Raw genomic sequence first — 20141 nt, forward strand, 5'->3', positions numbered from 1 at the left:
GCTGCTGGGAAGCCTGAGCTCAGAGCAGTTAAATAATTCTTTATTTGGGCGGGTTGGGGGAGGGCAGGGGTGGCTGGGCCTGGACCCCCACGGGGGGTGGCACCCAGAGCTCCTGGGGGAGATGGGGGGGTGGTCCCCTGCCGTGCTGGTCCCTCCTATTTGTGCGGCCGGGCTGAGGACACCCTCTGCAGACAGTACTGAGCGACAGGCAGCGACAGGACCAGGCTGGTGGCGCGGCGCCCCATCCAGTAGAGGCCGTAGCCCAGCAGGCCCACGAAGGCGGCCTTCACGGCCAGCCGGGACACTCTGCCGGAGATGGACGGCGGGGGGACGCTGGGGAAGGGAGGGCGGGCTGGGCCGGGCTCGGGGGGGGGGGGCGGGCCCCCCCCCCCCCCCCCCCCCCCCCCCCCCCCCGCCCGGCCGCCGCCCTCCCCCGCGGGACTCCGCGCTCGCGGGCGACACTCACGTCATGATCTCCTGGATGTTGAGGTCCGTGGTCCAGTTCTTCTCGATGCCCGGGACGTGGCCCATGCCCACGACGCCCACCACCACGGACGGGACGCACTTCCTGGGCTCCGCTGTGGGGGAACGGACACGTCAGCCCTGGGCCCCGCGCGGCGACACCGGGGGCCCACCGAGCCCCGCCCCGGCCCGCGGCCCGCGGCGGTCACCGTCGGAGGCGCGCGGCAGCTCGAGGCGCCGGGCCGCCTGCCGCAGCATGTAGGTCAGGTAGACGTCGCGCTCCGAGACGATGGTGCGGTGCAGGTCGGGGAACTCGCCGACCATCTCGGCCATCATCTGCTCCAGCAGGTCCTTCCGCTTGCAGCGCTCCACGTCGTCCTGGCTGCGGGCAGAGGGCGCGCTGCCGGCCTCGTGCGGACGCGGCGGCCCGCAGGAGGCTGGGCCGGCCAGCGCTGTTGACCCAGGGCAGGGACCTCCGCGCCCTTTGTGTCGGGGCTCCCGGGGGAAGGGCGGGCAGGAAGGCCTTGTTTGAGGAGACTTAGCTCCTGGCCCAGCGGGCCGGGCCGTCTTCCTGGGTGGGGCTGCCCGCGGGAGGCCGAGGGGCCCTACCTGATGGGGTCTGACAGGAAGCACAGGCCCCAGGCCAGCTTCACCTTCTGCCAGAAGGACAGCGCCGCGATGGCCCTCTTGAAGGTGACGGGGATGGGCCGGTCGCCCAGGTGGAACTTGCAGAAAGGCACCTTGCTGGCCTGGGGCCGAGGCTACGTGTTGGCTGGGGACGCCTGAGCCCCGGGCAGCTCCCGGGCACCCCTCCTCCCGGCTGACCCCAGGCCTACCTCCTTGAAGGCCTCCCTGAACTCGCCGCCAGGAGCCATGCCCAGCTGCTCGGTGATGTGGGCGGACACTTTCAGCAGCAGCATCTGCATGAGTCCAGACATGACCCCGTTCTGCAGGGGAGGGGGCCGGTGTTCAGCGGCCACACGGGCACAGAGCACAGGTTTCCCCAGCCGCGAGGGGAGGGCCCTCCTGCCCCTCCGGCCCAGACCCCAGCTCCTCTGTCCGTGTCCCTCCGAGGGGCACATGTCCCTGGGGGGGGGGGGGGGGGGGGGGGGGGGGAAGGCCAGCCAGCACCCCGAGACCACCCCTTCCCCTTTGCCGAGCTCCCGGGGTTCCCTGTCCGGCTCTTCCCGGTGGGGGGGTTGAAGCTCCCCCACCCCACCTCCCTAGTCTGAAACCCAATACAGGCACGCCCCTCTCCCGCCCCAGGCCAAGTCCCCTGGGCGCCTCTGCACGGACTGGAAGGCCGTGTGCTCGCGGGCCGGCAGAGCGGGTAGCCCGGCCACCTGGGGAGGGCGCCCAGCCCGGGCCCCCCGACACCGCACCTGCCTCACGGCCTGCTGCAGCTTCTCCAGGCTGATCTCCTTGGCCTCGCGGAGCAGCGCGCCCTCGTCCATCTTCAGCATGGACACGCGGTACTGGCAGAGCTCCACGACCACCACGTCAGGCTGCACTTCCCGGATGGTCTGCAAGGGACGAGCCAGCTCAGCCCGGTGCCCCGGGCCCAGCACGGACCCCAACCCTGGCCCCGCAGGCATAGGCCACCTCGGCTGCCGTGCCGACGACACGCTTCTTTAAATGACCGAGGAAAGCGACACAACAGGTCCGCGCGTTGCTGAACAGAAAAGCCCACGAGGCCACGCGGGCTCCGCGGTCTCCGCAATCCCCTCTCTGGGGGCGCGCGTGTCACGCAGGAGGCGTGGTGGCTCCCGGGACGGGGACGCTCGGCCGAGACCAGCCCGGCATGCCGGCCTCACCTTCACCACGTCCTTCCTGCTGTCGTCGCTGAAGTGGGCCGTGCCCACCACGTACACCCTGCTCCCGTCCTCGGCCACCAGCTCGGTCACCGTGCGCGGCAGGCTGGGCCGCTCTCGCCGCCGCCTCAGCTTCATCTCCAGGAGGAGGGTCAGAGCGTCCGCGTCGGCTACAAGGACAGCGCGTCAGCTGCGGCGCGGCACCCCGGCGGCCAGGGCACCCCGTTCTCAGGGCTGGGCCGCGCGCGGGGCCCAGATACACACAGGGGCACGCGTCCCCGAGGGGGAGCTCCAGCCGCCCAAGCATCCACGGCATCTCGAAGCACGGAGCCCCCCACCCCAGTGAAGGGTCTCCTGATGGGGCTCCAAAGACCCTGCCTGTACTCCAGAGCCCCTCAGAGACCCCCAGCCCGGGGCTGGCCCAGGCCACTATCCGCCAGACTCAGGTCACCCAGGCTGAGCCCCTTCTGGCCAGGGAGCTGCCCCGCGCCCCCCCCCCCCCCCCCCCGCCCAGAATGATCTCAGGGAGCACGCACACAGGTTCTGGGATTCTCCAGAAAGCACCCTGGGCACCACCTCTGAAGCCCCCACTGTCACAACAGGTTCCGTGTCAGCCTGCAGAGGAAAGGGGAATGTTTGAGTCAGGCCCACCCTCCCGGGGGCTGGCCTGGGCTCAGGGCACGTGTCCCCAGGGGCCCACCAAGGACTTGTGCCGCTGCTCTGTGAGCAGCCCACGCCCCAGCACTCACATCTCTCTGTGATAACGGCCTTGTACGCAGCCCGCCCTAGGCTCCCTGGCCCGAGCTCCCCCTTGGCTGACCAGAAACACCCCGGGAACCCACACGCACAGAAGCAGCCAGTGATCCAGGCTGCCACGCTGCGGGGGGCGCCCACCCTCCATCGAGCAGCTGGCTGGACCCTGAGCCCGAGGTTGTACAGGAACCCCCACCCCCCACCCCCGCCACCACGTCTGGCCCAGGGCTCTGACCTCCTGGGGTGGCTGCTTCTCCTCCCCCTCCATGGTTGGGGAGTGGCTCCTGCACCGTCGAGCGAAGCCTGAGGAGACAGAGGAAGCACGTTCGCACCCAGAACCCCAGGGCTGCGCACTGGGCTCAGTCTGTTTCGAAAGAACCGTAGGTGGGATTGCAGCCTCTGCCTCCCGGTCAGTCTGACACCCGTCTCCCTCCGGCTGTGCGGGTCCGGGGTCCCGCCGGCTGAGCACAGGGCCAGAGACGCCGGGACTGCCCTGGCCAGTGAACTGGGGGTCCTCTGTGTCACCAGGAACACACAACTGCCACAGACGACGGCCCACCCGGACCTCCTGGGCCAAGGGGATCCGGGGCCTGAGGCCTGTGTCAGGCCGCGGGGTTCTGGACACCCCGGGAGACGGCCACACCGGCCACGCAGGCTTCACCCCCGCTTCCCCAAGACGCTGCGGGCAAGCTCAAGGCCGGGTCTGAGAGCACGGGTGGCGGGCACGCTCGGGGAGGAGCCCCTGGGGAAGTGTGGCACGTGGCTGCCGCCGGTCCGGTCACGGTCAAGAAGCCACTCCAACTTGCCGACAGCCTGGCGTGCTGTCGTGTTTGGCTCCAGAGTCGGCCTCCGTCACATGGACACTAGTGGACGGAAGGACCGGGGCCCTGGGACGCGTACCCGCCCGAGCGCCGCAGACCTGGGGGGCTGTGCGGTGCTCCCACTGTCCGGCCCTGCCTCTCGGCATCTCGTGAGAGGAAGGCAGGCCCATGGCAGAGTAAGAACCTGCGTCAGGTCCTCCCCCGCCCCCCACTGCGATCGCACAGCTGTGGGGAGCACAGACAGGGCTCTGTCCCGCGGCCACCACCGCCAGCATCTCCCAGCTCCCCCCAGCCCTTTCCTCCAGGGCAGCCAGTGGGAGGGACCTGCCACCTGCGCAAGCAGCTCAGTGACAGCGTGGGGCTCCCTCCGATTTGAGCAAACCCCTGATCTGGTGTCCAGGGACACTGGGACAGGCCCTGGACCTGACCTGAGGACGGCCAGGTTCCTGAAAGAAATACAGTCACAGCAAGGGTCAGAAAGAGGACCTGGCTCAGGGCCAGCGGAGGCAGCCAGGCCCGGGCGGGAGGCAGGTCAGCAGAGAAGGGCAGCTGGGGGGGGCGGGGAGGAAGGCCCCCCTCCGAGCACTCTTCCCTGAGCACCTCCCGTCCAGGACCCCCAAAGCCCCCTCTTCCCACTTTACAGATCAGAGCTCCCCACCCAGGCAAGGTGCCCGTGCAAGTGCCAACAGGAAGCAGGGCCCGAGGTGGAGGGCGGGGCGGAGCCGCGGGAAGCTGGGCCTGCCCCTCCCCAGGCTCGGCAGCCGGCCCAGGAGGGCCCGCAGCCCGGCTCTACGCAATAAGCAAACAGTTCCTACTTCCCGGCAGCACGAGGCCGCCAAGGTACCGAGCAAACTTCAGAAAACATCCTGTGCGCCGCAGGGAGGCTCCCGGAACAGCCAGCATATGGGAGGCCACCACGTCCTCGCTGTCCCTCTGGCGGGTGCGGTGGGGGCGGGTCTGGGGCACCGCCTCCCGCGCCTCCGGAGCTCCGGCCCGCCCCGCCCTCTGAAGCCCAGGAGGAGGCCCAAGCGGGCAGCGGGACAGGCCTTTCTGGGCGTGGGTCCCGCCTCCTGAGGGGGGTGGGGGAGGGCGGACAAGCCCCCAGGCCTTGAGCCGGGGGGGGGGCTGACCCGTGCACCACAGTGCCAACACGCGGGTCCCTCCGAGCTGTTCCCCTTGCGGCAGCCGCGACCCAGCACTGGGAGCCGGAACTGGTCCGGCAGGAAGGCCACTGGGGCACCCCTCAGCACCAAGAGTCCGATTCCGAGAAGCCTCTGTCCCCGATGGCCACATCCACTCACTTTCCAATTCTCTGGTTTCTCTCGACTTCAGAGGCAGGGTCCCCGGCAACACCCTCGCAGGGTATCATTTCAGGGGGTTGTTAACGTCCCCTCCACTCCCAAATACACAATTTAAAGATTGATGGCTGGGGCCCGAGCCCTCCCCAGCTGCCAGGAGGGAAGCAAGGCCCCCACCCCCTAGCCCTGAGTCCAGCCCCCATGGCCCTGCACCCACCAGTGGCCGCCAGGGAGCACACACGCCTCCTGGTTTCCTGCCACACTCTCTGGATCCACAGGTCCCACCAGTCCCACCACTGCATGCTGCGGTGACACCCTCGAGGGGAGACACCTGTGCCCCCTTCCAAATCCATACCCCAGAGGGCAGCTCTGCTCCTGGGCCATGGCCCAGCCACCACGGAACCTGGCACAAAGCAGGAAAGAGCCTTTTGCCAGATCCGGCTGCTACTCACCACCCCCCTGACCAGCTGCCACTGCCAAGCAGGACTGCCCACGGAGACGTCCGGTGGCCGGATGCCTCAGCCGTGCTGCAGGGGATGGCCTGGGTTTGGCCAGATCTCAGGCCAGCCACTTGGTGTGGCCTGGCCCCAGTGAGGACCCTCCAGCCTGCTGGGACTCTGAGGTCCTGCCTCTAGGATGGAGGTGGTCGGAGCCGTCACCCAGCCGCCCCATCTGTCTGCTCCCAGCTAAAGACACGCACCACGACGCAGATTTCACTTCAGCTGCTGACTGTGGACCTCTGTAGGCTTCCTCCTGGGTGGGGAGGAGCAAACCCCACGGGGCACTAAAAGAACCAGCAGTCTGGTTTCAGGGGACGATGGAACACGGGTCCTCCTAGGCTGTCTCCTCATCTGTAGAGGGACACACCATGACCTGGCTCTGGAAATCGTCATCCTGCACACAGGTGACAGCAGCAGAATCACCCACAAGCTTCCAGGAAAACAAACTCCAAAGTGGTGGGAGTTCCCAAAAGCCCCAGGAGGCCCCATCTTGTCCAGTACTCCAGGAAAGGGACGTACAGGAAGAGCCCCACATGCACGAGGGACCCACCGGGGGGGCACAGCCCTGGAACAGCAATCAGAGCAGCACGTTAAGCTGTTCTGCATTGGATGACATTATTAGCATCTGAAAATGTTTGGCCGGGCGTCCAGGCGTCCGTCTCAGTGTATCAGACGGTTCGGTGGAGTGGCGGACGGCGGGCTCCTGCCGGCCCCAGGCAGCCGCCGACCCTCTCCTGGGTCCCACTGCTCTGCACTGAACTGCGCCCCCAACGTTCATATACTGAAGCCCTCATCCCCAGGTGATGGCGTTTAGAGATGGGGCCCCATGATGATATTAGGGCCCTCATGAGATCTGGCCGTGTGAGAACACAGCGAGAAGACAGCCATCCGCAAGCCAGGAAGAAAACGTCCTCACCGGCGACCAAGCCCAGCACCTCGCCCCCGGACTCCCAGCCTCCAGAGCTGTGAAAGAGTCCGCTACTGAAGCCCCAGCTTTGGGGTTTGTTGTGGCAGGCTGAGATACCCTTCTCTGCCCCTCTTAAAACTGGAAGGCCACACAGTGCCTCCCAGGTCCCAGACTCCTTCTCGGTGTGGCCAACACCCGCCCAGCACCAAATGGGGCCCCCGGAAAAGCCTGTATCTCCCCATCAACCCACTAGGCTTGCTCAGAAAGTCAAAGGTCCCAAACCAGAGACCGGTGGGCTGCAGGAATGAATGTGCCGCTGGGAGACAGCAGGATGTGGCCAAAGCCCTGACCTCTCCTCTGCCTCCACTTCTTAAGTCGGGGCACCCCTGGCCGCCGGAGAGCCCCCTGGGACCACAGCGCCCGCTTTATGGAGGCGCGGCAAAGTTTGGGACTGAGACGGAGGACATATGCCAACTTGTATCTGCGCCGCAGGCCTGCAGGGCTCCTTTCCCAGCACGCCCGGCTGACCCTCCAGGAGCCTGGCCACCGCCCAGGGCTGGGCCCCCGCACGGACCACCACGGCAGGGCGCTGTGTAGGGTCTGCCCACCCACCCTGCCAGGCCCACTCCTGGTAGCCTCCGACACCACGGCCCCAGGGCCGTTCTGCGAGACTGACCCGTGGTCCCGGGTCAAGGATCCCCTCCAGCCGTACTGCGAGGGGACGAGCAGGGGCGAAAGGGGCCGGAGACGCAGAGAGCGCGGAGCCTGCCCGGGGGGCGGGGCGCCCGGCGGCCGCACATCGCCCTCTCCGGGGCACCGCAAGCCGGCGGGATTCCGCCTGGAAACCACCCAGCCCGCTCGTGCGGCGCAGCGACCTCGGAGCCGAGCCCCCGGGACGCCCACGCCCCGGCAGCCTCGCCCCGGAGAGTTTCCGCGGACGCGCCCGCGCGGCACTCGGCGGCACAGAGAGGGACCCCGCGCGCGGCGGCTGGAGACGGAGCGCGGCGGCCGCAGGCCCCGAAGTTCGGCCGCGCGCCGCGGGACAGCCCGCCGCACCCCGGGGCACGCAGCCGCGCCCGCCCGGCCGGAAGGGCAGCGGCCGGCGGCGCTCGGGAAGCGCCCGGGGTCTCCGGGGGGAGAGGCCGCGGCCCCCGGCCCGCCCCAGCGGAGCCCGCCAGCCCCCTCCCCGCGCCCTGCCCCCTGCAGCGGCCGCCGGCCCGGCCCCGCGCGCCCTCGGACAGGCCTGGGCGGACTCTTCCAGCCGCAGACCCCGCGCTGGGGGCTGACTGGGCCCGGCCCAGGGCGAGGTGGCCCGCGACCCCGGCCGCGACCCGACCCCGACCCCTGCCCGCCAGCCGGGGCCCGCGCCGCGCAGCGTACCGAGGCGGGGCGGCGCTCCTCAGCCGGCCTCCATGCGGCCAGTCGCCCCACCGGACGGGGCGGACCGGGGCCGGGACCGGGGGCGGAGCGGCCGGACGGGCAGGGGCCGGGGGCGGGCGGCGCGCGGCATGCTGGGAAGCGCAGTTCCACGCGCCGCCTGTCGGCTCCGTAGGCGCGCTCTGTCTGCGCCTCCGGACTACACTTCCCAGGGATCCGCGCGCGAGCGCCCGCGGACTACACTTCCCAGGGGCCATGCGCGAGTGCCCGCGGACTACATTTCCCAGGGGGCCGCGCGCGAGAAAGCCCTCCCCACCCCGGCGCCTCCGGCTTTAGGAGGAAGGAGGCGACTGCGGAGCCGTGAGTTCGAGTCCCCGGCCCTGCCAGGCAGCCCGGCGGCCTTGCAAAGCACTCTTAAATTCTCTGAGCGCGGCTCCCAGTCTGCAAAAGGGAAGGTGTTCCCACGACGCCCACGAAGACGCTTTGTGTCACTCGCCCGCGAAAGGGGCAGTCCGTAGTGGGATGGGGTGCGGAGGGCGCCCACGTGGCTCCACCTGGGTCGGGGGTGCCGAGACTCCCGCGCGCCGGCGCCCCGGCCATTCCTCGACTTGGTAGGTGCAGTCCCCTGGGAGGGCAGGCCCCGGTGGTCCTGCTGCCGACCAGGCTGAGACCTGGACCCCAAACCCCGGAGGGGTGCTCGGGGGCTAGTCTCAGGACTGGCGGACCCCGGAGAGCCTGCAGCCACGGGCCGGCTGCCAGCGGAGAGGTCCCAACCGCCCCTCGTCCCCCCCATTTGGCCAAGAGGGCGGTGGGGCGTGGGAGGGGGACTCCCAGGGCCCACGACCACCTCCAGTGGGGTGTCCCGAGGCCGCCTCCCTCTCCTCCCCACGTGCAGTGCCCCCGGCCATGTGCCCCCACCGCCGGGGCCCTGGAGGGGGCCAGGGCGCTGCTGCCCTCGCCTGGGCCCTCCTCGGTCCTCAAAGGGTGGCTGTGGGGCTGGGCACCCTGCGGCTAGGGGCGTGCTGATGGCTTGCCTGCTGGCCAAGTCGACCCTGCCGGCTGTCCCCTGCCCCCAGCCAGTTCCACCGACGCCTGTGACCACCCCCGGCCATAGGACAAGCCAGGCTGAATGAGGGCCGCCGCAGGGACTGCCTGGAGCAGGCCACCGGCCCTTCAGTCTGGAGCTACCTGGGAGTGAGGGGTTAGGCCAGTCCAGCCCCTCCCCTCCTCTGCGGGTCTGGGCTGGCCTGACCCTGCTGGGACCATGCACCAGCACTCAGAGCTGGGCACTGGGCTGCCCCTCAGTTTCCAGGATGAGAGGGCCTGGGGACTTGTAGGGGTCCCAGGTTCCCATGTTCTTCGACGGTGGTGGTCCTGGGGTCCTGCTGGTGGGGGAGATGATCCGCAGCCACTCTTGCTGCCAGGCTGGGCTGTTTGCCCGCTGAGCTCTGTGCAAGAGCCTGAGTGTGAGGCCTCCAGGCAGGTGCTTCCGGGCCAGGCTTGCTGCCCACCTCCCTCCTGCGGCTTCTCGGTCCCGGAAGGGCCCAGCTGGCCTCAGGGTGGCCGCTGTCCTTGGTGCACGCTCCTTCTCTCCAGTTACCTTTCTGTCCCTCTGTGCCGGCTCAGGTCGTTTCTGCGTCCCAACCCTTAGGCTCCCTTCCCCGGAGAGCACAGGGGTCTGCCCGGCGGCGCGCGGTGGATCTGGAGTGAGTCTGGGGGCGGCCCAGTACCCGCGCCCACACGGTGCTGGCGGGGCAGGAAGAGGCCCGCGTTCCAGTCTTGCCTGTGTGGGAGCCTCTCCTTTTCTGGGATCGGGAGAGTTGCCCCCAGCCACTACAGGGCCCTGGCTAGAGGGAAGGGGCGAGGTGAGGGGAGGTGGTGTGGGGGGCCTTCAGACCGACACCAGAGACGACAGGGTGGCCTGTACTCACGGGCTAAGGGGCATCCTTGGCACCTGCAGCGAGAGCTTGGCCTCTATGGGACGATGACTGGGGCGCTTCTCTTCCCCAGGGAACCAGGGCTCGGCCCAGGAGGAGGGCACTGAGCGTGCTCCGAAGGACAGAACTCTGGGGTGAGCGTTGCTCTGCAGTGTCCTGCTGGGCCTCGGCCCAGGGCACAGGTGGCCGGTAGCCTGGCAGAGCTGTCTCCCCAGAGACACGGAGGGGGCTGCGCTGGGGGCCTCCGTGGCAGGCGTGCGCTCACCGGACTCAGACTTGTGTGTGGGAACATTGCTCAGCCCGCAGGCCCGAGCTCACTGGCAGGAGGAAGGGTGCGTGAGGCGTGGCCCGGGCAGCCGACGCCCCTGCTGGGCTCTGGGACCGTCTCACTGTGTGTGCTGTAAATGGGGTGAGGGGGCAGGCATGACCTGTGGGGGCCCAGCGGAGCTCTGCAAGCGGATGGGCAGGGTGGGGAGGCGAGGGCGGCCTTGGGCGGCTGGGGAGGCTGGGCCGGACTCCAGCCCCACCCAGGGAGCCGCAGGGGGCCCTGGCAAGAGCTCCCGCCCGAGTCCAGCATGACCAGGGTGCCCTGGGTGGGCACAGCCACTCTACTCAGAGGGTTAGGGAGCCCGCCGGCAGGGTGGGACCAAGGGGGGGGGGGGGGGGGGGGCGCTGCTGAGGGACCAGGGGCTTCTCCCACTTTGCAGAACTGGCCACAGGCCACACGTGGGCACGTGGGGTCCCTTCCCTGGACACTGAAAATGGTAAGGGCCGACCCAAGGGGCAGCAGACTTCCCAGCCTGGGATGCTGCCGAGAGGTGTCCCGGCTCAGGTGAGGCTGCGAGCTCTCTGGGGACAGGGCGTACCAGTGACGCCTTTTTATTTCCTGTTTTGACCTGGGGCCAAGTGGACAGTGGAAGGTTGGCCCCTCCCAGGGCTAATTCTTAGGAACAACAAACTCCCGTCTGCCCACCAGCCAACCCGGGGCCCTGGCCGCTCACCCCTCTGTGGGGCTCCCAGCCTCAGGGCCTCCCTCACCCGTCCCCACCCCTCAAGGCAGGTGCCCCACAACCAGGGGAGCCCGGAGCCCGCGGACGGTATTCACGCGAGCCAGTCCTCGGCCTGTTTCCCCGCCTGCCTTCTCCGGGCCTTTCCATGGACACCCTCGTCCACTCCGGCTCTGCCTCCTGGTGCTTCCCCCAGCGGCCCCCAGCCTGGGATGAGCTAGCTTCTCCTGGTCGCAGGCCTCCGCAGCCGCCAGTGATAATAAAACCACATTTAAAACCCGTGGAGGGATACAGTCCCTTGTCCGTGTCCCTGTCAAATGACCCAGCTCCGGGGAAGGTCGGCCTGCCCAGCTCCGGGCACCACGGAGATTCCGGGGCCTAGGCTGGGCAGGTTCCCTGTGTAGTACAACCCATGGGCCCATGCCGGTCTCAGCAGGCTCCCTACGACAGGAAGGCAGCCCTCACTGGCTCTAGGGTCCACAGGTCTCTGGCCTGGCCACCTGGCTCCAAGGAGAGCATGTCAGGTTCTGGGGGTCAGCAGCCGTGGACCGAAGGCCAGGTGGCCCCTGGTGTACCCGGAAGACTAGCCTCATCCCACCCAAGTCCTGGGCCCCGTGAGGAAGGCCTCCTGCCCTAGGGCCCTGGAGCAGAAGGGGTGCCCCCAAATCACATCAAGGGGACCTCCTCCAGGAAGGGTTCTTGGCATCCCTGTCCCCTTAAGTGCAGCCAGCGGGCCCCGTCCCCACACATTTGATGGAGGGGTCAGTCTCCTGGGGGCTCCCGCCTTTGCCTCTGCTGAGTGTGTGAGCGCAGGGAGGGCAGGGCGCACCTGATCTGCCCCCTAGGCCCGGAGTGAGAGCCTCGGAGTCAGAGGTCATGGCAGGTCAAGCGCAAGGGACAGCCATGTGCTCCTGCCTCAGGGTGGGTGCAGCGGGGCCCCCAAGGTGACCAGGAGGCAGGTCGTCCAGATGCAGGAAGGCCGGTCAGAGCACCGGCCTCCCGCAGGACGGACCACACGGGACTCAGGCGGTATCAGAATAATATTTATTGATCTGCTCGGTGCTACCTTGTTAATACTGTCCCGTTGTCACCGTGGCTGAGGTAATAGGGGTAGACCCTCCGCGCCAGCCCTGGGTGCCCACGGGAAGCCATGTGGGGCCTCGGGTGGGGGGCTGGGGGCCTGGGTGGGGGACATGGTTATTGCGTTGGATTCCTTGCCTTGCACGCGGGCGTCCACACGGTCTCAGCCCCGTGCCCGATCACACCCCCGTGCGTCCGCGCTCACGCCCACTCACACACACATCCATGCACACTGGCGTCCTCGTCCTCGTGGTCACGCGCGCACGCACACACCGCCCTGTGCCCGGCAGCGCCCCCCTCGGTAGTTACAGTGGTCCTAGTAAAGCAGAGGACAGGCAGGTCGGGAGACAGGGAGAAAGTGCATGTCGGTCTGACGGAGGGGGCCCCGGCACCTCCCAGTGCAGGAGCGGGTCCTGAGCACGGCCCTGTGCACAGCCAGGCCCGGAGGTGGGATCACCCCCAGCTTCCTTCCAGACTCAGGCCCAGAGCTGTCCTGCTTCCGCCTGGGCCCAGAACAAAATTGACTAAAAAAATAAACTCTTCACCTTGCAGCCAAGTGCCTGATCGGGGGTGGGGGGGCGGCTCCAGGCCTTTCTGGCTGGGGGGGGGGGGGGTGCTCCGCCGGGCTCAAGGCCAGCCCCCGGCCCAGCCAGCAGGCCAGCGATGCTGTCTTGGGGGCCGGGTGGGCAAGGAGTTGGCCCCGTGGCATGCGGACAGGAGGCCAGGAGGGGCGGGCGGTGCTGGGCGAAGCAGAGGCCCCGTCCACGTTGGGCTGGGGTCAGCGGCGCTCCCTGGGCACGCGGAGGGGACGGCGGTGGCCCGGGCAGCCCCGTTGCTCAGAACTCCACGGTACTCACTACCGTCCTCGGCTCGTCGAACGTGGCGATGAGGATCTGCTGCGGGGGGGGGATGGCAAGGAGACTGCCCACGTCCGGGGCCGCGCGGGGACCCCCGTCCTCCTCCTCCCGGGCTTCGTACAGCGTGCCGATGTGCAGCAGCGGGTGCGTGGCGTTGCGGCTCAGGATGGCGAGGGGGTCGGCTTTGCCCAGACTGGCTGGCGACAGAGGGGCCGTGGTGGGGGCTGCTGGGGGCGAGCAAACGTGAAATGGGCCCCCGGAAGGAAGTGCCGCCCGGGCGGGCTCTGCTGGGTACAGGATCTCCTTCTCAGGGAGCGCAGTGTCTGCAAAAGGCCGAGGACAGGGGCAGGTCACACGCTGCAGGCTGTGCACCTCTCCCCCCGCGCCTGCCCCCTCTCTCGGACCCCCCCTGGCAGAGGCTGGTCACCCAGGACCCGGCTGGGCCTTAGGCCCCCCAGGCGTGGGAGGGCTTGATTCTCCCTCCTTCTGCCTCCTCAGCCACGTGGGGCTGCGCCGAGACCCTCTCTGCAGGCTCCAGCCCGCGTGGGCCGAACCTTCCACTGCCTCAGGAGCAGCAGGGCCTACTTCCAGAACCTTCTGTAGAGCCTGAACAACCTCCAGTCTTGTCCCCTCGGGCCCTCCTGCTAGCGTTCCTCCCGTCTGCTGGGCAGGGCCCCTCCCGCCTGCCTTCTGCCCCAAGGCCGGCCCCCTGGCCGCCCAGCCCCCTCTTCCACCCGGCTGCCTCCCCCACCCCCCCTCACCCCCCCCCCCCCCCGCCCCCCCCCCCCCCCCCCCCCCCCCCCCCCCCCCCCCCCCCCCGGCCCGCGCACACGGTTCCCAGACGCCCGGTCTGCGGAGAACCGCGCGGGGAGGCGGGGGCGGGGGGCTGCCTCCCCCGGGGCCGGGGGTCCCCCGCCGCCTACCTTTGGTGGGTGCTGCGGCCAAGCCCAGCGCGCACTCCTCCGCCTGGGACAGGAAACCCCCTTCCTGGCTCCGGGAGGCGGGCAGGGCGGCGGCGGGCACGGCCTCGGGCTTGGCCTTCTTGGTGCCCAGGATGTAGGGGTGCACGTCCAGGGAGAAGTGGCGCGCGTGCTTCTTGTCGGGCGCCGGCCCCGCGTCGGCCCCGCCGCCCTTGTAGTGGTGCGCGGCGCGCGCGCCCGCGTCCAGCAGCGGCGCGATCAGCGTGTCCGTGGCCGTCTTGCGGCGCACGGGCTTGGGCTTGTCGGCCTTGCTGTTGTCCACGCGCATGATGGCCAGCGGCTCCTTGAAGGGCTGCGGCAGCGGGTTGCCCGTGGGGATCCACTTCATCTTCCTGCGCGGCCGCTTGACGACGGGCGGCTCGGCGGCGCCGTCGGGCTCGGCGGGGTTGGTGCTGGGGTCGGCCGTCTGCACCCCCGCGTCGCGCACGGTGGGCGTGGCGTCGTGGTTGGACTGGGCCAGCGCGGCCAGCAGCTGCCGCACCACGTTGTCGTACATGAGGTCGCTCTCGTTGGTGATGAAGTCCAGCCGGTTGAGCGACTTGATGTGGTCGCGGTTCTCGTTGCAGAACATGGCCAGGATGTTGATGTCGCAGAACTGGGAGCGGCGCCACTGCCGGCGCGTCTTGATGCCCACCTTGTGCAGCTTGTCGAAGATGAAGTTGCTCTTGCGGAAGATGAACAGGTGGATGAGGTTGACGAGGATGATGAGGTTCATGGCGCACAGCAGCACGATGTCCACGCCGGCCACGATGCGCTGCAGCTGCACCGACGGCAGCTTGCAGCTGACGCGCACCGCGGGGCCCGCACCAGCCGGCCCGTCGGGGGCCGCGCCCAGGGCGCACGTGAACTCGTTCTGCTTCTGGGTGGCGTAGTAGGTGCACAGGTAGGAGATGGGCGCCACGCTGAGCAGCAGGATGAGCAGGTGCCGCGCCAGGTACAGCTTGGCCAGGAAGTTGCTGCGGCCACGGCGCTCCAGGTACTTCTCGAACAGGTTCTGCTCGGGGCTCTTCTCCTTCTCCGCGTTCTCGATGATCTCGCGCCGCTCGCGCTCCGTGATGCCGGGCCCCTTGGACTGGATCTGCTTTTCGATCTTGGGGGCGCGGCCCTCGGCTGCGCGGTGGTAGCAGTTGTCGATCTCCTGCAGCAGGAAGTTGAGCTCGGAGGTGAGGCGGGTGGAGGCCAGGAACTCCCAGCCCAGCGCCGGCACATACATGATGGCCGCGAAGGCCAGCAGCGAGTAGGGCAGCAGCTTGTGCTCAAACAGCGACGGCCACAGGCTGGCGTCCACGCCGGGCAGTGCGTCCCGCAGCTCCGTCCAGCAGTAGCCACGAGCATACAGCGCCTGGTCGCGAGTGAAGTTGTGCGGCGTGTAGCAGTAAATGGGCTCCTCTGAGGGCAGAGAGGACACTCGGGCTGGGGCGCTGGGGAGGGGGCGGGGGAACGCGCCAGACACACCAGGGACGGCTGTTCCCCCAGTAGAAATGCCCCGGTCCCAGGAGATGCACGGTCCCCTGTATGACCGACTGGTGGCTGGGTGTGGGGTCTCACCCTGGAGACCCCCACACATACAGCGGCTGGCCGGGGCACAGGGTGGGGGTACAGCCCCCCAGGGACTGACCTGCGCTGCAAGCCTGGAGTCCCTCTCTCTATGTGTACAGTCTGCATTCATGTGGGGGGACACCCAGTCCCACAGGGGAGGCGGCCGGGCCCGGCCACTCCACACACCTACCCGCCCTGGGGCTGCTCTGCCAGAGGGCTCCGTCTTCAGGAGGTTGGAAGGCCTGGTCAGGGCCGACCTGGCCAGAGGCAGTTACGGTGGTGCAAAAGTGGGTCCCGCCTGCATGGGGTATCTCTCCCAGACCCACTGTCCTGGAGAAGGGCAGACCCAGGCGTCCTGGGCGCTGGGTGGGCCCAGGTGGTGACCTGGACTCGAACAGGAAGCCCTCACCAGGACGGCAGGGTCACCACCAGGGTCACCAGTGGAAACCTTCCAAGTCGCAGGAGAAAAGCCCGTCACTGAACTTCCTTTCCTTTCCAGATGGTGATGGCACAAAGCAAGAGCCAGAGAATGTGTCAGGGCTGTGCGGGGCTTTGGACACTTCTCCAAAGGGTAACACTTGGCAGGCTTGGAGCTGTCCCTCTGCAGCACCAGCCTCCATGTTCACGGCCCCAAAGGCCTGGCCACGCTGCTGCCAGGCCAGCTGGAGCCCCTCTCACCGCAGAGGCCAGGGGTCGGCGGCCCTCCTACAGGCTTGGGCCGGTGGGATCCTAGCCCCAGACTGGGCTCATGCCCGCCCCCTGGCCTCCTGGGGAGGTGCAGACCCTTTTCAAACCCCGGGGGCCTAACAGACGTCCACACAGGGCTATCCAAGCGGCCACGTGCTAATACACAGAACCTTACGCAGACCCCGCAAGGGGGATTAGGCGAGGCTGGGGAGGGGGATGGTCCTGGGTTACTGGGTGGCCCCAGTGTGATCTCGGGGGTCCTTAGAGGGTGGGGGGCGAGAGGGCTGGAGTCAAGGATGTGGGGGAGGAAGTAGAGGCCACTGGGCTGGGCTGGAAGGAGGCGGTCAGCCCACAAGCCCGGGAGCGCAGGGTCTTTAGAAACCGGAAAAGGCGAACAACAGGGCCTCCGGGCGCCTCCAGAAGCAGCTGGGCCCTACCGAGCCCCACGCGCTCGCCTGTAATGCCCACCAGGCTTCTGAGCCGCAGAACCCTAGGGTCATGTGTTATTTTGAGCCCCTGAGTTTGTGGTCACTCAGCGCACCAGGCGGGAGCTAACCTGGGGTGGCCGGACCTGGGGCCAGCGGCCTCCTCTGCCGAGACCCTGTCCTGTCCCCTGAACAGACGTTTTCCCGCGGTGCTGGGGGCCCTGCGGGGGTGGGACCCCCACGCAGGAGGGAGGGTGAGACCCTCAGAGCCTGCAGGTGAGGGTCGGGGGACTTGGCCCCCGAGATGTGCAGCAACCCCTCCCCAGAGAGCAGGCGGCCTCTCTGGCTCCCCGGGCCCTCCGAGAACTCGGCACAGGCCCTGAAGCCCACGTGCGCCAGGCCCCATGGGCGGAGCACCTACCCTCTCCCCTCTGCGGACAGGGTGCGCACTCTGGGGACACCTACATGCCCCCAGGCTAGACAGGCACCCAGGACACGTGGGGCCCAGCTATCTGGCTCCTTTAAGAAAAAGCAGCTGGCCGTTCCCTGTGCGGGGCCGGAGGACATCTGCGGAACCCGACGACTCGTCGGGGCGGCCTCTCGGTCCACTGCTGAGGGGCCTGCTCGTGGCAACCCTGGCCAGGAAACACAGGAGTCTTCCTGCCTCCTCTGCCCTCCGGATGGGGGAGGTTTAGGCTAGGGGCCCAGTGCTGCCTTGTCAGCAGCTCACCCCAACTCTGTAGCCAGTACGCGTTTACCACACGACCCTGATGAGCAAATCAGGGTGCAGAGAGTGGGTGTCGTCCTGCTGCAGGGGTCCCCTTGCAGCGAGGACCGGAGTAAGGGTGGGGGTGGGGTGAGTCACAGCCCCTTGCGCCAAGCCAGCTCCTAGCCGCTGGGGTGTGGATCCTTCCGGCAGTGGCAGGGCACGCTGGCCTGTGCCTCGGGGCTGGGGCGTCAGCGATGGAGGCGGACGCAGCACTGCGGGGGCCGGAGGTGTTGGATGGAGAGGTCTCCGGTGCCCTCTGAGGGTCAGCACTTCTGACTCGCTTCCTTCTCGCACCCTCACCGGAGCTGTCCCCTTGCGTCAGCATGTCGGGAGGCCCTCCCCAGTTCAGCCTGGGGACGCATGGCTCCCCTGTACCCCTCCTGTCCTCGGGTCCGGGGAAGGGACCGGGGATGCGTTCTGTCTGAAGCACCAAGAGATAGCTTGCTGCATACGCCCACTCAGCGTCCTGTCCTGCCTTGAACCCTAATCTAGGTACATAAGGGCAGCAGCCATAGCCCCCCCAAACCCTGAGGGGAGTGGGGCAGCCCTCCTGTGTTCTATGACCGAGGACAAGGGTGCCGAGGCAGGTGTGTTCGACGGACACGCAGCACGGCCCAGGATGCCAGGCAGCAGCGGCCGGCCTGCCCGCCACTGCTCAGAAAGCCTGCCTTGTCCATGCTCAGGGGGCCCAGCGGGCACAGACATGTCCACGTGCAAGCACAGGTCAGTACGGGGGCGCCGTAGGGGGCAGGCCTGCACAAGAAGGCCCAGGGAGCTACCAGGACCGGGGATGAAAGGGTGAGCTCGGGAGACCCTGGTGGCCCAGGCCTGACCGGGCATGGAGAGGTGCTGAGGGTCCATGTGGGGTTAGCCGGACTGAGGACAGCACAGGAACGGAGGCCTGTGCCCGGGGGCCTGAGGATGACAGTCCTGAGCCTGCCTCGCCGTGCCCATCCGTAGAGGGCAGAATTGTGTTCTCCGCAAAGGACGTTGAAGTCCCGACCCCTGGTACCTGTAACTATGACCTTGTTGGGAAATGTGATCCTGCGAAGGGCACACTGGGCGCACCCTGGGGGGGGGGGTGGTGGCCGTGAGGTGTCCTGACTGCACTCCGCAGGGAGGCTGCTGGGGACGCGCTCTCTCCCTCGGCCTTCCCTCTGGGCGCGCGCTCACCCTCTCTCAATTAAATACATCTTAAAAAAAAAGAGAGAGAGAGAAGGTCCCACGGGAGTAGGAGCCCCAAGCCAATGACTGGTGGCCTAGTAAGAAGAGGGAATTTGGAGCACGTGCCCAGGAAGAGGGTGCCCATGTGGACGGGCAAGCAGAGCCGGAGTGAGGCGGCCCCAGAAGCTGCAGCAGCCAGAGGGACCCTACCCCAGCTCTGGGAGAGAGGCCCCGCCCACCCCGTGGTTTTGGACGGTCAACCTCCAGACTCTGACAGTTGAGTGACTTAGTTCCAGGCATCTCAGTAACCCGACACCCCTATGTGCCCTGAGAGACACTGTGGGTCACACCTGCCTCTGCACCGTGCTACCCCCGGCCCTGAGAGCGCGTCCTGTCCCAGGAGTGTCTGAGTGTCCGCGCACTCGTGTCCGAAGACAGAAACTGCAGAGGCCCCCAGTGTCTTATCAGGTGGCCTGCACATGGCCGCCGCAGGTCTGGCGGGTTCCCAGGTCACAGGGAGCCCTAAAAATCGAGCCCTTTGTATAAGAGCCAATGCAGAGTTCGAGAATGTCTGCCGGTGTCCCTCAGAGGATAGCCCTCCTCGAGGGCTGCACAGGGACCCCCGCCCCCTCTGCCATGGACGGGCACCTCTGGCCCTCAAGCTTGGCCCGAAGGCCCGCGGGGGGCCTCCCCGGACCCGCCAGATCTGGGTGGACCACCGCCCACCTCTCCCTGCGCAGCTCTGCTCCTTAGGGAGGCCACTCTTCTTGCCTCCCAGGCTGCCTCACCCCAGGTCACCTGTGGGGAGGTCCTCCTGGCGCCCCCACGTCTGTCAGCTTAAGGCCTCAGCCTCTCACAGCGTACTGGTTCCTGTCAGGGCCCTATCCCGCCTGCGTGGGCCTTCTGGTTGGCCAGGTGGGGTCACTGCCCAGCCCCGGGGGGAGGCTCGGCCTGGCCTCAGGGTCCTGCCCGCAAACCTTCTGGGCTCCCAGTGCCCGGAGCAAGGCCGCCCCCTGCAGCTAACCAGACCCCAGCCGGGTCCCAGGGCCCACCACTGCCGGTCCTGCCGCTCTGGCTCTGCCCGCAGCCCGTGCTCTGACAGCCTTTGGCTTCAGCTGGAACAGCCTCTTCTGGTCCCCACCTGGCCACTCCTCCTGCCCTCAGAGCCGGCCCACTCCCCCTCCTGGTCTCTCCTGCCAGACCCCAAGTCTCATTTGCGCCTGAGACCACCAGGGCTGGGCTGGGTCCGCCCCGGCTCACGGGGAGCGCAGGGAAAGTAAAAACAATCCAAGGGGGGAGAGGGGTTCGGAGGCAGCCCCGGGCGACCAGCGGCACATGCAGCGGTGCGGGGAGGGCGGTGGTGGCTGCGGATCTGCGGGGAGACCCCCGGGGCGCCGCCAACGCCGCCAGGCCCCGGCGGGATGCCGGCGCGGGGACTCGGGGAGCGCCCGGCGCCCGACACCTGCGGACGCGCCCCCAGCCTCACCTGCGAAGTTCTTGGTGAATACCAGGGTGACCAGCAGGATGGGGACGAGCACGGTGCCGATGGTGACCACGCGGTCGAAGGGCAGCTCGAGCTTGAGCTGCAGCAGCAGCGCGGCCAACGCGCCCGCCTTGTCGTCCTGCGCGCCGGGCAGGATCAGCTCGCGCAGCTTCTCCCCGGCCAGCAGCGCCGTCGCCATGTCCGCGGACTGCTCCAGGAGGTGGTGCATGGGGGGCGGGGGCGCGGCCCGGGGGCGCGGGCGCGGGCGCGGGCGGGGCCGCGGG

At 68.4% G+C, this 20141-nt stretch overlaps 2 protein-coding genes across 4 annotated transcripts; both read right to left on the reverse strand.

The window, feature by feature from the left end:
- Positions 1–19: 19 nt before the first annotated feature.
- Positions 20–8023, reverse strand: TRABD (TraB domain containing). Of its 2 annotated transcripts, XM_059401723.1 has the most exons (10): positions 7933–8023; positions 3262–3329; positions 2810–2888; positions 2277–2443; positions 1845–1985; positions 1299–1409; positions 1072–1211; positions 672–844; positions 467–578; positions 20–333 (listed from the first exon to the last, which is right to left on the reverse strand). In XM_059401723.1, exons 2-10 carry the CDS (start codon positions 3292–3294, stop codon positions 156–158), a joined length of 1134 nt encoding a protein of 377 aa, XP_059257706.1. In that variant the 5' UTR covers positions 3295–3329; positions 7933–8023; the 3' UTR covers positions 20–155. The 2 variants fall into 2 exon arrangements, with proteins under 2 accessions (XP_059257706.1, XP_059257705.1); XM_059401722.1 differs by lacking the exon at positions 7933–8023 and having other exon boundaries at positions 20–306.
- Positions 8024–11903: 3880 nt separating this feature from the next.
- Positions 11904–20117, reverse strand: PANX2 (pannexin 2). Of its 2 annotated transcripts, none has more exons than XM_059401727.1 (3): positions 19861–20117; positions 13734–15179; positions 11904–13133 (listed from the first exon to the last, which is right to left on the reverse strand). In XM_059401727.1, the coding sequence occupies exons 1-3, from the start codon at positions 20084–20086 to the stop codon at positions 12790–12792; spliced, it is 2016 nt and encodes a 671-aa protein (XP_059257710.1). In that variant the 5' UTR covers positions 20087–20117; the 3' UTR covers positions 11904–12789. The 2 variants fall into 2 exon arrangements, with proteins under 2 accessions (XP_059257710.1, XP_059257711.1); XM_059401728.1 differs by having other exon boundaries at positions 13734–15132; positions 19861–19945.
- Between the last annotated feature and the right edge of the window lie 24 nt (positions 20118–20141).

This window comes from Mustela nigripes, chromosome 6 (assembly GCF_022355385.1).
Source record: "Mustela nigripes isolate SB6536 chromosome 6, MUSNIG.SB6536, whole genome shotgun sequence".
Taxonomy (NCBI): domain Eukaryota; kingdom Metazoa; phylum Chordata; class Mammalia; order Carnivora; family Mustelidae; genus Mustela; species Mustela nigripes.

Excerpts from the sequence above, each read along its gene's own strand:
- TRABD (XM_059401723.1), bottom strand. The coding sequence starts at position 3,294 with ATGGAGGGGGAGGAGAAGCAGCCACCCCAGGAG. Across the intron at positions 845-1,071 it reads TTCCTGTCAGACCCCATCAG|CCAGGACGACGTGGAGCGCT; the intron begins GTAGGGCCCCTC and ends CTCTGCCCGCAG. Across the intron at positions 334-466 it reads AACATCCAGGAGATCATGAC|CGTCCCCCCGCCGTCCATCT; the intron begins GTGAGTGTCGCC and ends TCCCTTCCCCAG.
- PANX2 (XM_059401727.1), bottom strand. The coding sequence starts at position 20,086 with ATGCACCACCTCCTGGAGCAGTCCGCGGACATGGCGACGGCGCTGCTG. Across the intron at positions 15,180-19,860 it reads ATTCACCAAGAACTTCGCAG|AGGAGCCCATTTACTGCTAC; the intron begins GTGAGGCTGGGG and ends CTCTGCCCTCAG. Across the intron at positions 13,134-13,733 it reads GGCCGCAGCACCCACCAAAG|ACACTGCGCTCCCTGAGAAG; the intron begins GTAGGCGGCGGG and ends GGCCTTTTGCAG.